The following is a 13,069-nucleotide window of genomic DNA, read 5'->3' as shown; positions in this document are numbered from 1 at the left end:
ATATATGCAAAACCTACACAAATGACATATGAGGTTCTTTTCTGTTATAATGAAGAAATTCAGTTTTGAGCTTTGTAGCCAAAAAGAGACTTTTCCATGAACTAATACATCTCTCCTTCTAAGTGCCAGTCTTTCAAAATACTGGCTGGACGTTATCATTGCAAACATTATTATTGTTGCAAATAGGGGAACTAGTTTTAATATGCTATCTTGTTGACCTAGTAAATATTTCCAGGTATAATTGATTTACAATAAGAGACAATACAGCGTAATAGTGAAAAACACGGGCTCTGGAGCCAGACTGGATTTAAATCTTTGCTCTAATCCTTACTAGGGATGTAAATTTGGCCATATTACTTAACCTCTCTGTGCCTCAGTGTTTTGTCTCTTGAAAAGGGGTGGGGGAGGGGAGATTATCACAGTATCTACCTCATTGGGTGTTTCAGGAAAGTTAAATTCATAAATATAAATAAAATGCTTAGCACAGCACCTGATAAGTAGTACTGGGAGTTTGCTGTTATTATTATGCTATTGTTGTTATAATTAATGATCTGAAGAATAACCAGAGCTCTATAGGTTTATCATGATTACTAATGAAGATGCCACTAAAAAAAAGAATTCAGGAGCATCTTGGCGGTGGCAGCGAGTTTGAAGATGCGACGATCAACGTTGAAGATCACCGCTCGCAACCCCGGGCCTGGCGCCGGGTAGGGTCGCGGCGCTCGATTTCCTTCCCTGCCTCCGCCGTCCCCCTGGTGCGCATGCTCAGCTCAGCTCGGCCCTCGCCTTTGATTTATTTTTTTTCTGGGCGGCCGCTGCGACCCGGGACTGACTTCGGGATGGGAAGTGGAGCCCCCGGAGCTGCTACCGTGGCGGCGGTGCTGTGAGGAGCAGCCAGGGGGAGGCAGCTGCGGCTCGCCGGTGAGTATCCGGGAAGCGCCACCATGGGGCTCCGTAAGAAGAGCACCAAGAATCCCCCCGTTCTGAGCCAGGAATTCATCCTGCAGAATCATGCGGACATCGTCTCCTGCGTGGGGATGTTCTTCCTGCTGGGGCTTGTGTTCGAGGGAACAGCAGAAGCATCCATCGTGTTTCTCACTCTTCAGCACAGTGTTGCTGTCCCTGCAGCAGAGGAGCAAGCCACGGGATCAAAGTCCCTCTATTATTACGGTGTCAAAGATTTGGCCACGGTTTTCTTCTACATGCTGGTGGCAATCATTATTCATGCCACAATTCAGGAATATGTGTTGGATAAAATTAACAAGAGAATGCAGTTCACCAAAGCGAAACAAAACAAGTTTAACGAATCTGGTCAGTTTAGTGTGTTCTACTTTTTTTCTTGTATTTGGGGCACATTCATTTTAATCTCTGAAAACTGCCTGTCAGACCCAACTCTCATATGGAAGGCTCGTCCCCATAGCATGATGACATTTCAAATGAAGTTTTTCTACATATCCCAGTTGGCTTACTGGTTTCATGCTTTTCCTGAACTCTACTTCCAGAAAACCAAAAAACAAGACATCCCTCGTCAACTTGTCTACATTGGTCTTCACCTCTTCCACATTACTGGAGCTTATCTCTTGTACTTGAATCATTTGGGACTTCTTCTTTTGGTACTGCATTATTTTGTTGAATTACTTTCCCACATGTGCGGCCTGTTTTACTTTAGTGATGAAAAGTACCAGAAAGGTGTATCTCTGTGGGCCATTGTGTTTATCTTGGGTAGACTTGTGACTTTAATTGTTTCCGTACTCACTGTTGGGTTTCACCTGGCTGGATCGCAGAATCGGAATCCTGATGCCCTTACTGGAAATGTAAATGTGTTGGCAGCTAAAATTGCTGTTCTGTCGTCCAGTTGCACGATCCAAGCCTACGTAACATGGAACTTAATTACTCTCTGGCTTCAGAGGTGGGTAGAAGTTTCTAATATTCAGGCCTCATGTATGAAGAAGAAACGGTCGAGATCTTCTAAAAAAAGAACAGAAAACGGAGTGGGAGTGGAAACTTCAAATAGAGTAGACTGTCCGCCAAAGAGGAAAGAGAAATCTTCGTAATATTTGCAAGCGCATTGATTAATGTCTGCAAAGGAATCTGCTCTTTGAGGTTTCTTTCTGCACTAGAGATTTTTCTGTTTTTGAAAATAGTTCGTGCTCTTCGGTTTTTGTTATTGAACTGTTTCATGTATTTTTTTAAAGACATTTGAGGGGAGGATGATTATTATGAATGGGAAAAAAAGATTTTGGTTGAGACTAAATTACTCATCGTCAAAATAATGTCAAAATAGTTTTGGGGATCACCACTATATTTTGTTTTGATTTTTAACCTTTCAACATTTTCCTAATGATTTGCAGAGATAACTGCACAATTTTGCATATCAATGATACTAGTTCTTATACTCCCACCAGTGTTTCATAATACCAACAAGATGGTCTCTCCTAGCAAGATTATGTGTTTAATGTTTGCTTTGGGGTAAAATAAAAGTACGAAAAAGGTGGAAGTCAAATCAGTATTCTGTAATTGTTAGAATTTATTTTTTAAGAACTTACAACTCAGAAAAGATTGCTAGACTCACCAAAATAATAAATGTTCTTTATTTTACAGGTAGTGATTATTAGTGCTTCAACCCCATTTAAAAAAACACAGTACTAATGGGTAACACATATGGAGGTTTACTGCCATATATATTGCATCAAAATATCATTAATTAATATAAAAATATTAAAATCATTCCTGTCCATTCCACTTGTAAATGGGAATTCATGAAATTAAATATTACTTTAAAAAGGACATTGAACTTAGTCTTTTTTATATATGTTTATTAAAAATGATTCTTAATGAGGCCTTGTAAGATCAGTAACCACAGCATCTTAGAAAAATATTGCTTGTATACCAGGTTGAAAAATAATACTTGGCATGTGTATAAAAAAAGTCAGCTAATTACATTTGGAAAACATGTTATGTATCAACCTTCAATAAGTTGAAAATTAGTCACATGAAAGGCTTTTGAAAAATAATGTTGTTATTATTTGTTTTCATCTTTAATTGGGGAACATTTATCTGTATAAGACATATTTTGAAGATTATTTACATACACATGTATGTATAATCTGTATCTTTGCAGAAGCCAATGGAAACAATGGGAATTAGTGGGTGAGTATTTATACGTATTGCCTCTCAATCCTTATTTCAGTTTTATTTCCATAATGTGTTTATATAATTTTTCAGTAAGACAGTACTTTACAAATATGCTAGGGGAAGGCCATATATTTCCTATTCCGTTATATTTTCTCCTACTATGTCTCTCATCTCTAAATATTTTATAGCCAGCCCTCTCTTTGGTTTAAGTAATTCAACTCTCCCAAGCATGGAGGGCCCTCAAAATCAAGTTTAATGCTTTTATTACAGATCACAGACAGAAGAGCCACTCTTGGTAAAACATTCCTTTCTGTCTGCTTTCAGAAGTAAATATCAAAGCAAGATTTTATTTTTTAAATATAGAATCCATCATCTTACCTATTTTTGTTTTCAATTACTGAATACTGTAATATTGGTAGCGCATGTTTTAAGGTCCAAAGTAAACCAACTTTATGCAACTGAAAAACAAAGATTTTTACCTTCTCGTATGACAGAGAGTTCTTTTTTTAAAACCATTCTAGCCCATTACCTGTAACCCCACTCCTGGTAAGAAATGCCCTATATACTGTATACTTCTTTACAAATAAGTGCAGATCTGACTCAAACTGGAAAAATAAATTACAGAAAAATTATTATGTTACATGATTAACAATGCCAAGAGTTAAATTTGGCTTAGCAATAGATGTGATTAGGATTTAGATCAGTTTCCCTAGGATTTTTCTTGGCTCTAACCCCTTAGCTTTATGTTCTTCATGGCAGCAAATAATGAAAGCTATTCTAGGCTTTGTTTCTTTAACCCTGTGATGGAGAGAAAGAGAAAAAAACTAATTTCTAAAATTCCCAAGACAATGGGAGTTACCTTTAGTAAAGTCATTTGATAAAGGAGTATACTGGGCTGATGGATGTAAGTCAGGTTTCATGCTTCACCCATGGAAAAAGGCAAAGCCTGTTTTTTGTGTGTGTGTGTGTAAGATATTAGTTCACAAGAGGAAGCAAGGTTATTGAGAAGAATAAAGGGAAAGATGCTGGCTACATCTCAACTACTCACAATGGTATTCCTACTCAATAAATATCGTCAGAAAATAAATGTATGCCAAATAAATTATGAAAGCCACATTACAAATGAAATTTAGCTCAATACAAATTAGGTATTTTTAAAAATTTATTCTCAAAACATTCATGCTATGATGTATCTCAGTGTGATGATTTGGTCTGTGTCAAAATGGACCACATGGAAACATAAATTTTCATTATGATTTGAGTTATTAAAGCAGGCATTAGTTAACACTGTGAAGGCTCAAATAGCTGATTATCTGCCCCCCCCCAACACCAAAACTGCAGAAATCATAAAGGTGTATCTAATATTTATATTTAAAGATTTTCTGATTTATTGCCTTCAAAGTTTAGCCTTATATTTTAAATAAGTCTACAAGTATAGGTTTTTCCAGCATGGGGTCAAAGTATATGTTTATTTTTGAAAAATGATTCTGCTAGCATTTAATTAACAGTGTATACCATTTGTTTTTAAACAAATAGTATCAATGTGTCATGCAACCTATATATCTTTTAAGGGACAAAAAAGTTTTAGGACTTATTATTCTCTTACTGATAAGTATAATTCTCCATTGATTTTAATTAGAAAAAAACATAAAATACTTTTTCATCTATCTTTCATCAATATTTGTTTATCGGTTAGCAGAATTATGCATAACCAATACTGTATTAACTTGGAATAGATTCAAGAAGATTAGAGTTATTAAATTAATAATTTAAAGCTTGCTTGAAGACATAAAATATTCTGATATTCCTTTAAGTTGGAAAAGTAAAGGTAAAGTTTAAGTTTTCACTCAACTAGACTAAGTGAGAATAATTTGTATAGAGTAACAAAATACTTTTTACCAATGCTTTATGCAGGACTTGTCATATTGGAACAGTTGCTTAGAGGAAGTTCTTGTGGAAAGCCATGTTTGAGAACGTGGCATATGAAATAGGCTAGTACTTGGGCCTTTGCGCTATGGCAGAGAATGCCCTCCAATGGGAGAGCAGACCTTTGTAATCTGGACAAAATAGACAGTGTTGTTGAGTATACAGAGGTAATTACTTTTATTTTTATTTTTTTGAGATGGAGTCTCGCTCCTTCTCTCACCAGGCTGGAGTGCAGTGGCGTGATCTTGGGTCACTGCAACTTCCGCCTCCTGGGTTCAAACGATTCTCCTGCCTCAGCCTCCCACGTAGCTGGGACTACGGGCACGTGCCACCATGCCAGGCTAATTGTTGTGTTTTTAGTAGAGACTGGGTTTCACCATGTTGGCCTGGATGGTCTCAGTCTCTTGACCTAGTGATTCACCTGCCTTGGCCTCCCAAAGTGCTGGGATTACAGGCGTGAGCCACCGTGCCCGGCCAGGTAATTACTTCTTACTAACACCAAACTATCTGACCAGAGAATTCAGTAGCATTTAGTTAACAGTGTATCCCAGTTTTAAAAAAACAAATAGTATGAATGTGTCATGCAACTTACATATCTTGTAAGGGACAAACAAGTTTTAGGCTTCATTATGTTATGATAAATCTCAGTGTGATGATTTGGTCTGTGTCAAGATGGACCACATGGAAACAAATTTTCATTATGATTTAAGGCCTTATTAAAGCAGGCATTAGTTAACTCTGTGAAAGTTCAAGTAACTGATTAACTATCAAAAACAGGTTAATCAGTTAAAAACTGGTAGGAATTTCTATGGAAATAGAGAAAAAAAATTTGTTCACTGCCATCTTTCAATCAAATCTACCTTCCGTGAGAAACTACCCGCACTAAATAAGACAGAGTGGTACCTGCCAATTACTCCAATTTATGTAGAAAAAAACCTCATACATCCTTCATGCAAAAATTATACATTTCCAAAACATTGAATTGGAACATTCTTATACAGTCATGTAACTGTCAAAATTTTCTATCTAAATCCCTATTACCAAGTTCTTTTTAGGCCCTGCACCCACTCTGGCAGTTTTAAGTGTTAAATAAATGTGGAATAAGCCAAACATTAAGAATTCTGCTCACGAGATTATTTACCTGGGTTTTCCTTTTTCTTGACAGCTGACCTTGCATTTTGTGTTGCAGCATTATGTCAGCTAAATTTTTCATTTTAAAATCTAAAAAAATACATTAATATGTAAACTGACCATTCCAGTAGACACTTACATAGATGAGGAAAAGACAGTGGGTTGTGATAGGTGGTTAAAAGTTCACGTTAATTTAAAAATGAAAATGGTTAAACTAAATTCACAGTAATGATGTGTGTATCTTCTAGCCAGCCTAGAAGTGTCACTGTTAAGGGATGTGGTTACTCACTGAATCAGGAAAAATATCAATTTTAAACAAAGGGCAAGTTAACTCCTTAAGGTAAATGTAAGAAAAGGCTCAATTTCAACACCACCAACATCATTCACCAAATCAAATCATGTCAGCATTGCAGAATCTCATGGCTTGAGGAAAGTTTGCAAAAATATAGGTCATTTACTAGCGCCCATGTGGGATTTCTCGTAAGCCATCACACACTGAAAAATATTTACATCCCAAAATAAATTTAATATCTCATTCTCTTCATGCCCTTATTGCTTTAACTACAGAAAAGCAGCTGTCCTCTTAACTCAATCCTCAAATAAAAACAGCCAGTTAAATACAAGGTTGCCAGAGTCCTCAACACAAATATTGAAATATAACTTGTAAGCTTTAAGACAATTTTAAAAAGATGTTTTCAAGTATAATGACACAAATTCAGCAGAGGAAGGTAATAAGGTGATTACAAATAATGGTTAACAATAGAGATCGGGGCAAACCCCTGCTGTGGCCCTTAGAGCTAAGTGAACTTTGGCAGAGAATGTCAACATTCTGTCTTGGATTATATGCCATTAAAGTGACAAAGGTATGCATCTCAAAAAGCTGCCATGAGGATTAATAATATATACAGATACAGTGTCATAAAGTTTCTTTGTGAGTGTGTGTTTATACAAACATGTTAATATATTTATGTTTATACCACATGTGTATATAGTCTTAATATACAATTTAACAGTTATGTGTGTCTCTGTGTTTATGCATAAATATATACATATCCACATATGTACACACATTTATAGGTTTTCCCCCTACATATTTATTTGTTTCATTTTAATGGATTTTGTTTCTAGGGTAGTGTTAAGTTCACAGCAAGACTGACTGCAAAATACAGAGAGTTCTCATACCTCACACATACCCGACCTCACACATACACCGCTTTCCTCACTATCAATATTCCAACTCAGAGTGGTACATTTATTGTGATTGGTGAACCTATATTTACCCATCATTATCAACCAGTGTCTATAGTTTACACTAGGGTTCACATGTATTGTATTCTATGGATTTTCACAGGTGTATAATGACATGTAACTACTATTACTGTATCATTCAGAGTCATTTACCCTAAAATTCCTCTGTGCCACATCTATTAGTCTCTTCCTCCCCTGTAGATTTTCACACATTGTACAAATGTATGACATTGATTTTTCTCTCATGTCCAGGTAGGAGGCAATAGAAAATTCAAGTATAGTGAATCTATTTTCCAAATGTATGAATTCTCAAAGACTAAATAATGTACATTACAATATATAGGACTATAATTAAAATGTACATAAATTATCTTCTGAGTAACTAAACACTTATTTTAAAGAGTTATAAAATTCATAGTAACTATGGACTACTTACATAATTACAGAAAAAAGACATCATATAAAAATTTTTGATATATATTAATTCCAAAGCAGGTGTTATATTTAACATATTTGAAACCATGGTCTAGGTAAATTACAGTAAGAATAAAAATTAAATTCTGATATTCAAAATTAGATTTCACACTAAGTAAGTGAATTAAGCATTTATTTAGGAAAATCAAAAAGCATCAACCATCACTTTAATAGTTATGGATAGTAGACTATTATCCTCTTGGTGTCAGATAATATGCATTATACATCATTACATTCTCATTACCTTGCACAATGTCTGTGGATCATACTTTCTCAGAATTTGTTGAACTCAGCTGAAACAAGCAGAAAAAAACTTAGAAAATCTTTCCTTCACATTTTAAATATTGACTTTCCTTAAATCTATCACCCTTTCCCGATTTTAAGTAGTAATTGTTAATTTATTACTTGTTTATTGCCTATCTCCTGTGTCCACTTGAGGGCTGAAGTCATGCCTTTTTAAATCACTAAGGTAAAAATATCATGAAGCACAAGTCTAGTCCAGTGGAAGCACTCAATAAAAATGTGTTGACTGATTATTTACTTTATGATTTGGGGGCAGACTGCACCAGGTTTTTATTTAGAAATGGCTGCATGTCATGTGTGGCATCCTAATGATATTTGTGCTTTGTCAATTTCTTTGAAACTTGAGTGCTTTTTCTAAGAATTAAGTTAATATGTCTTCTAAACATGAAGCTACTATTATAATCTTCATTATATGAATCAGAATGCCATTTTGAATGTTACACATGAATTAAATATATACCAGTTGTTCCACATCCTTAATGGTACTTTTGTAATGCTGAAGAACAAGGGGAATGATGCTATTTGAAAAGGCACAGGAGATTGAGAGACGGACATGCTTTTTGGTGGGAATGGAAATAGGGAGTTTTTTGGTCAGTAGTATCTGTCATGTCTTTTAGACATCCTAATATACACTTAGAGCTCAGGGGCGTGGTCAAAGCTAAGGACATAAATTTGGGAGTCATCAGTATAAATGCAATATTTAAGTAGGGGCATTGAACAAAGTAATCTAAAGAGAGGGTATACCTAGGGAGAAGAAGAAAGTCCACTGCTTAGCCTTGAAACATTCCTACAGATAGAAATGAAGGAGTAGAATAAGAGCCAACAAGGGAAACTCAGTAATGGCTGATGTAGTAGGAGAAAAACCAAGACTAAATGTATATGGGTCTCACAGAACCCAAACCTAGGTGACAGCTGGTGAGGTAGGCAAAACACAAAGGTAAACAGTGTCACAGAACCCACATGTATTATGAGCATGAAGATATAAATGCTGCCCACTATGAGCATGAAGATATAAATGCTGCCCGCTACTATTGAGAGTTCAAATTCCTTATGATTAGAAATTTTGAATGGCTGGACTGAAAAACAGGTAGGTCACTGGAGAGACGGTGAGCTCAGTTTCAGTGGAGTGATAGGGATGAAAGTCCTGTTGGAATGAATTGAGGAAAAAATAGGAGGCTAGGATATGCTGTATGATATTATGAATACTTTCTCAACAAATGTCTCTGTGAAAATGTAGCCGAGAAATGGAAAAGAGTAATGAATTCTCTTATGTACTAAACAAAGTTAAGCATGGAGTTGAAAGAGTTTGTTTTGTTATTGTGACTGTTCTTAGAATGGAAGATAATAGAGAATATTTATATATTTGCATACTGAAAAAGAGATGAGATGACACAAAGGAGAGGGAGAATAACTGCAAGATCCAGGCCACATTGCATGAGCCCACTGAAGAAATGGGTATAAGACATGATTTCCTAATTTGAAAAAAGCATTTTTTTTAATTATATGAAATAAATCTTGAGTTGGCACATTTTCCCACAGCCTTTGGGACATCTGCATACAATAGATATTTGAAGGATTTTTGAACAAAGAAATCTTCCTGATGTTTTTTTTCCTCCATCTCTACTTTTCAAAAAATTCCAATGCTTTAATAGATTACAAAGGCACCAGGTGTTCATTAGATCTTGAGAAAACAGGAGCTCTGAGCTTTTCTTTCTAATTGAAGTTTCTGTCTTTCCACTTTAATTACCATTACCATGGGACTAAACAGAACTAATGACAGTTTAAGAAATCTGATGATGTTTTTAATCAATTTAATTATCCATGCCAATAATGCTAATCCATGGTAAAACTTTCGAAAGGATTTTAAGATTCTTTAATACTGCTTAAAATGTTTGACTTCACTACATTTTGGAGGCTGAAGTTTTAGTATTACTGTGTGTTGACAAAAACAAATATTTTAATGTGATTTTTAATATTTGCAAAGAGATTGAAAGTCGTCATACCTTTATCTCATACATACATAATAGAATACTCAAATAAAACAACCCAAAATTTATGCATAGCTGAGCTTCAAATATCCACAATATGCCTGATAAAATCATGTGGATTGGTGGAGAGAAAGAGAAAGGGGTCTGAAAAATAACAACATCATGGTAAGGGAAGGCTATAGTGCACCTCTGAGAAGGTTTCTTAGGTAACCAGTACCAGTGCATTCGGGTCACAAGGAGCCGTCGCTCCAGGTAAAATATATATTTCCAATCCTGGTAATAACAAAGCTTTATGTAAAGTGAAGGGACCGTCCTAATAAGCTCTCTGGGTCTAAACACTTCAACTCTGATATCTCTGTAAAAGAGTATCCCACAAAGGCTGAGAGACATTGACCACCTTTAAAAGTCTCAGCGGACAAAGCAAATTAAGTTCAATTCCTTAAATATTTATTGATTGATTAGTATATCCCAAACCTGGTGATAAACACTGGGGACACAGTGATAAGTAACATGACAAGTGACAATTCGTAGTCCAATGGCCAATGACATTTACAATTTTGACTGTAAACAGCCATAGTGCAATATTGAGAAGCTACTTAGAAGAGCAGAGTCAAGTAACCTTGGAAAGACAAATATGTTGATAGAGCATGCATTGGCCTCTGTAAAAGGTCCAAAGAGGGTGTAAAGTGAGCAGCTCTGGCACAAGTAACACACATCCTGACTTCATCAGATCCTTGAGTAGCTGTTCAGAAGACAGCAGTTCATGTGCTCACCATTGGCATAGTGTGAGTCCCCAGCAGCCATTAGGACATGAATGGCAACGCTGAGGGCAGCAGATTAGCCAGAGCTCGCCACCTACCCAGAGAAGCTCATGGTCTGGGTGAAGGTGGTGGTAATGGCACAGCCTTCATTCACTCAAGGGGAACACCAAGTGACCTGCAGTGAAGTGAGAATAGTAGTGGGAAGAACTGCTGGGACCCACTTGGGAGGGCATGTGATATTGGATACTAGAGGGAGGAAGAAACTCAAAAAAAATTGGTAACTCCTAAAGTTACACTTGTTGGAGTTAAATACTAATGAAATTCCTATGAGATTAATGTGGTTGATGAGGCTTAGAGAAAACAATCCACTAAATAAATTATAATAAACACAATTCAGTATGATCTATCACATGGAAACCATTTTGAAGAATATAAACAAAAGTTTAATTTATCAATATATAGGTACTCTTAAAAAACTTTAAGTTTGATTAACAACATGTTTTGTATGACATTCCATGACAACTGTCTAAATTAATCCAAGGTGCCCTGATGGGAACATCTCTTAACTATATTACTCGTTATCTTTCTGCATGACGGTACTTACGTGAGTAACCAAGCCCTTCAATAGGTCCTTCATCTGAGTCCCTGTTTGGAAGGTAACATTATTAAAGAAATATATTTGATCCTAGTTTTAGATCTTTGATACAATAACCCATCCTGGGTCAAATGAAGGTGTAAAACAGGAATAGGTTCTGGCAGGGAAATCTATAGCAAAGTGCCAACTTGTTCTTTACCAGGCAATGTTATCAGGATGACCTCCAACTTACTCAGCAGCATTTTAAATGTGCAGCACTGCTGGCCAGTAACATGTTTCTTGTGAAGTTCTCAGACATGATTTTGCTTTCTGGGGAAATACTATTTATTCACATCCGTTTTCAGGGTTGTTAAGAAGAAAATCGTTGGCTTTCTCACTGCCTACCGACATGGAGAATGGCATCACCCATGTCTTTATTTTCTAAATGTTGACATTAGTGGCCTAATAATGTATTCTACATTATTCTAAAAAGAAAGATAGTTGCTATGTGTTGGGAATTGTTTTACATAAAAGAGCAACCTCAATATTGACCCTGAAATCATTTAAACAAATTGCTCTAGTTTCAATAATAGTGGCAGAGGGGTGTCTTTTTGGTTATTCTCATGCACCTCTGCTTAAATACATTTACCTAATTAGAATACTCTTAAAAAAGAAATGTTTCGCTGTACTTATATTGGGGTTACGAAATGCATGTTTTTCATTTGCAGAATATTTTCATTTCTAAACTTTAATTGCCTGTTGATTATGAGACTAACCTTAATTTCTTGAAGTTATTAAGATTTCCTTATTTTTTATTTTTCCCCACTATATTTAAAACTATTGAAAGAAAAGAGCACATAGCAAATCCTGACTGCTATATAAGGTTTTGCTGAAATTAATCTACATGTAAAGATTTATGAAATAAAATTATTCTCAAATATTAACATTTAATTGTCCCCCATTTTCACTAGTTTTCTCTAAAATCTGTTTTATCAACTCCAAAATATATAATAAAGTCATTAGACATTTTATATGCTTGAAGATCTCCAAAATCCCCACTGAATTCAAATGGCAGTATTGGACAATTAGAAATATATTTGTTATTTATCAGATTCTATACATTATTATAAGATCATCAATTTTTCCAAATATATCAAAACATATCATAGCTCTTTAAGCTAGACCTGGCCTCTGCTACTATGTTATAATTATGCCCATTCTTGCAATTACTCTAAATTACTCTGTCTTGTTTTAAATTGTATATTTTGAACACTATCTCCCTCACTAAACTGTAAACATGTGACTGAAACTGAAAATGTTATAGGCTAAATATGTTTATTTTTAAAATGCCTGTTTATTTTTCAAGTTGGATAAGTCTATTCTTATTTATCATAGAAATGGCGTTATTTACAGGCAAGAAATGGTGGTTTAGAAGGAGAGCGGTGTGATAGAATTTCTGAGAATTATTAGAGTAAATGGCTCCAATGATCACCTATGTGAATTATTCTCTGCAATATCTATTGGCAACA

The 13,069-nt window shown here is 35.4% G+C and overlaps 1 protein-coding gene across 1 annotated transcript; it reads left to right on the top strand.

The window, feature by feature from the left end:
• The first annotated feature begins 761 nt into the window (after positions 1–761).
• On the top strand, positions 762–2,492 carry TRAM1L1 (translocation associated membrane protein 1 like 1). Its single transcript, XM_004040313.5, has one exon. It carries the CDS (start codon positions 945–947, stop codon positions 2,052–2,054), a length of 1,110 nt encoding a protein of 369 aa, XP_004040361.4. The 5' UTR covers positions 762–944; the 3' UTR covers positions 2,055–2,492.
• The last annotated feature ends 10,577 nt before the right edge of the window (positions 2,493–13,069 follow it).

The sequence above is a fragment of the Gorilla gorilla genome, chromosome 3 (genome assembly GCF_029281585.2).
Source record: "Gorilla gorilla gorilla isolate KB3781 chromosome 3, NHGRI_mGorGor1-v2.1_pri, whole genome shotgun sequence".
Classification (NCBI taxonomy): Eukaryota; Metazoa; Chordata; class Mammalia; order Primates; family Hominidae; genus Gorilla; species Gorilla gorilla.
Note: the sequence above shows the minus strand (reverse complement) of the source record. Positions and strands in the feature narration are given on the sequence as shown.

Excerpts from the sequence above, each read along its gene's own strand:
- TRAM1L1 (XM_004040313.5), top strand. The coding sequence starts at position 945 with ATGGGGCTCCGTAAGAAGAGCACCAAGAATCCCCCCGTTCTGAGCCAG.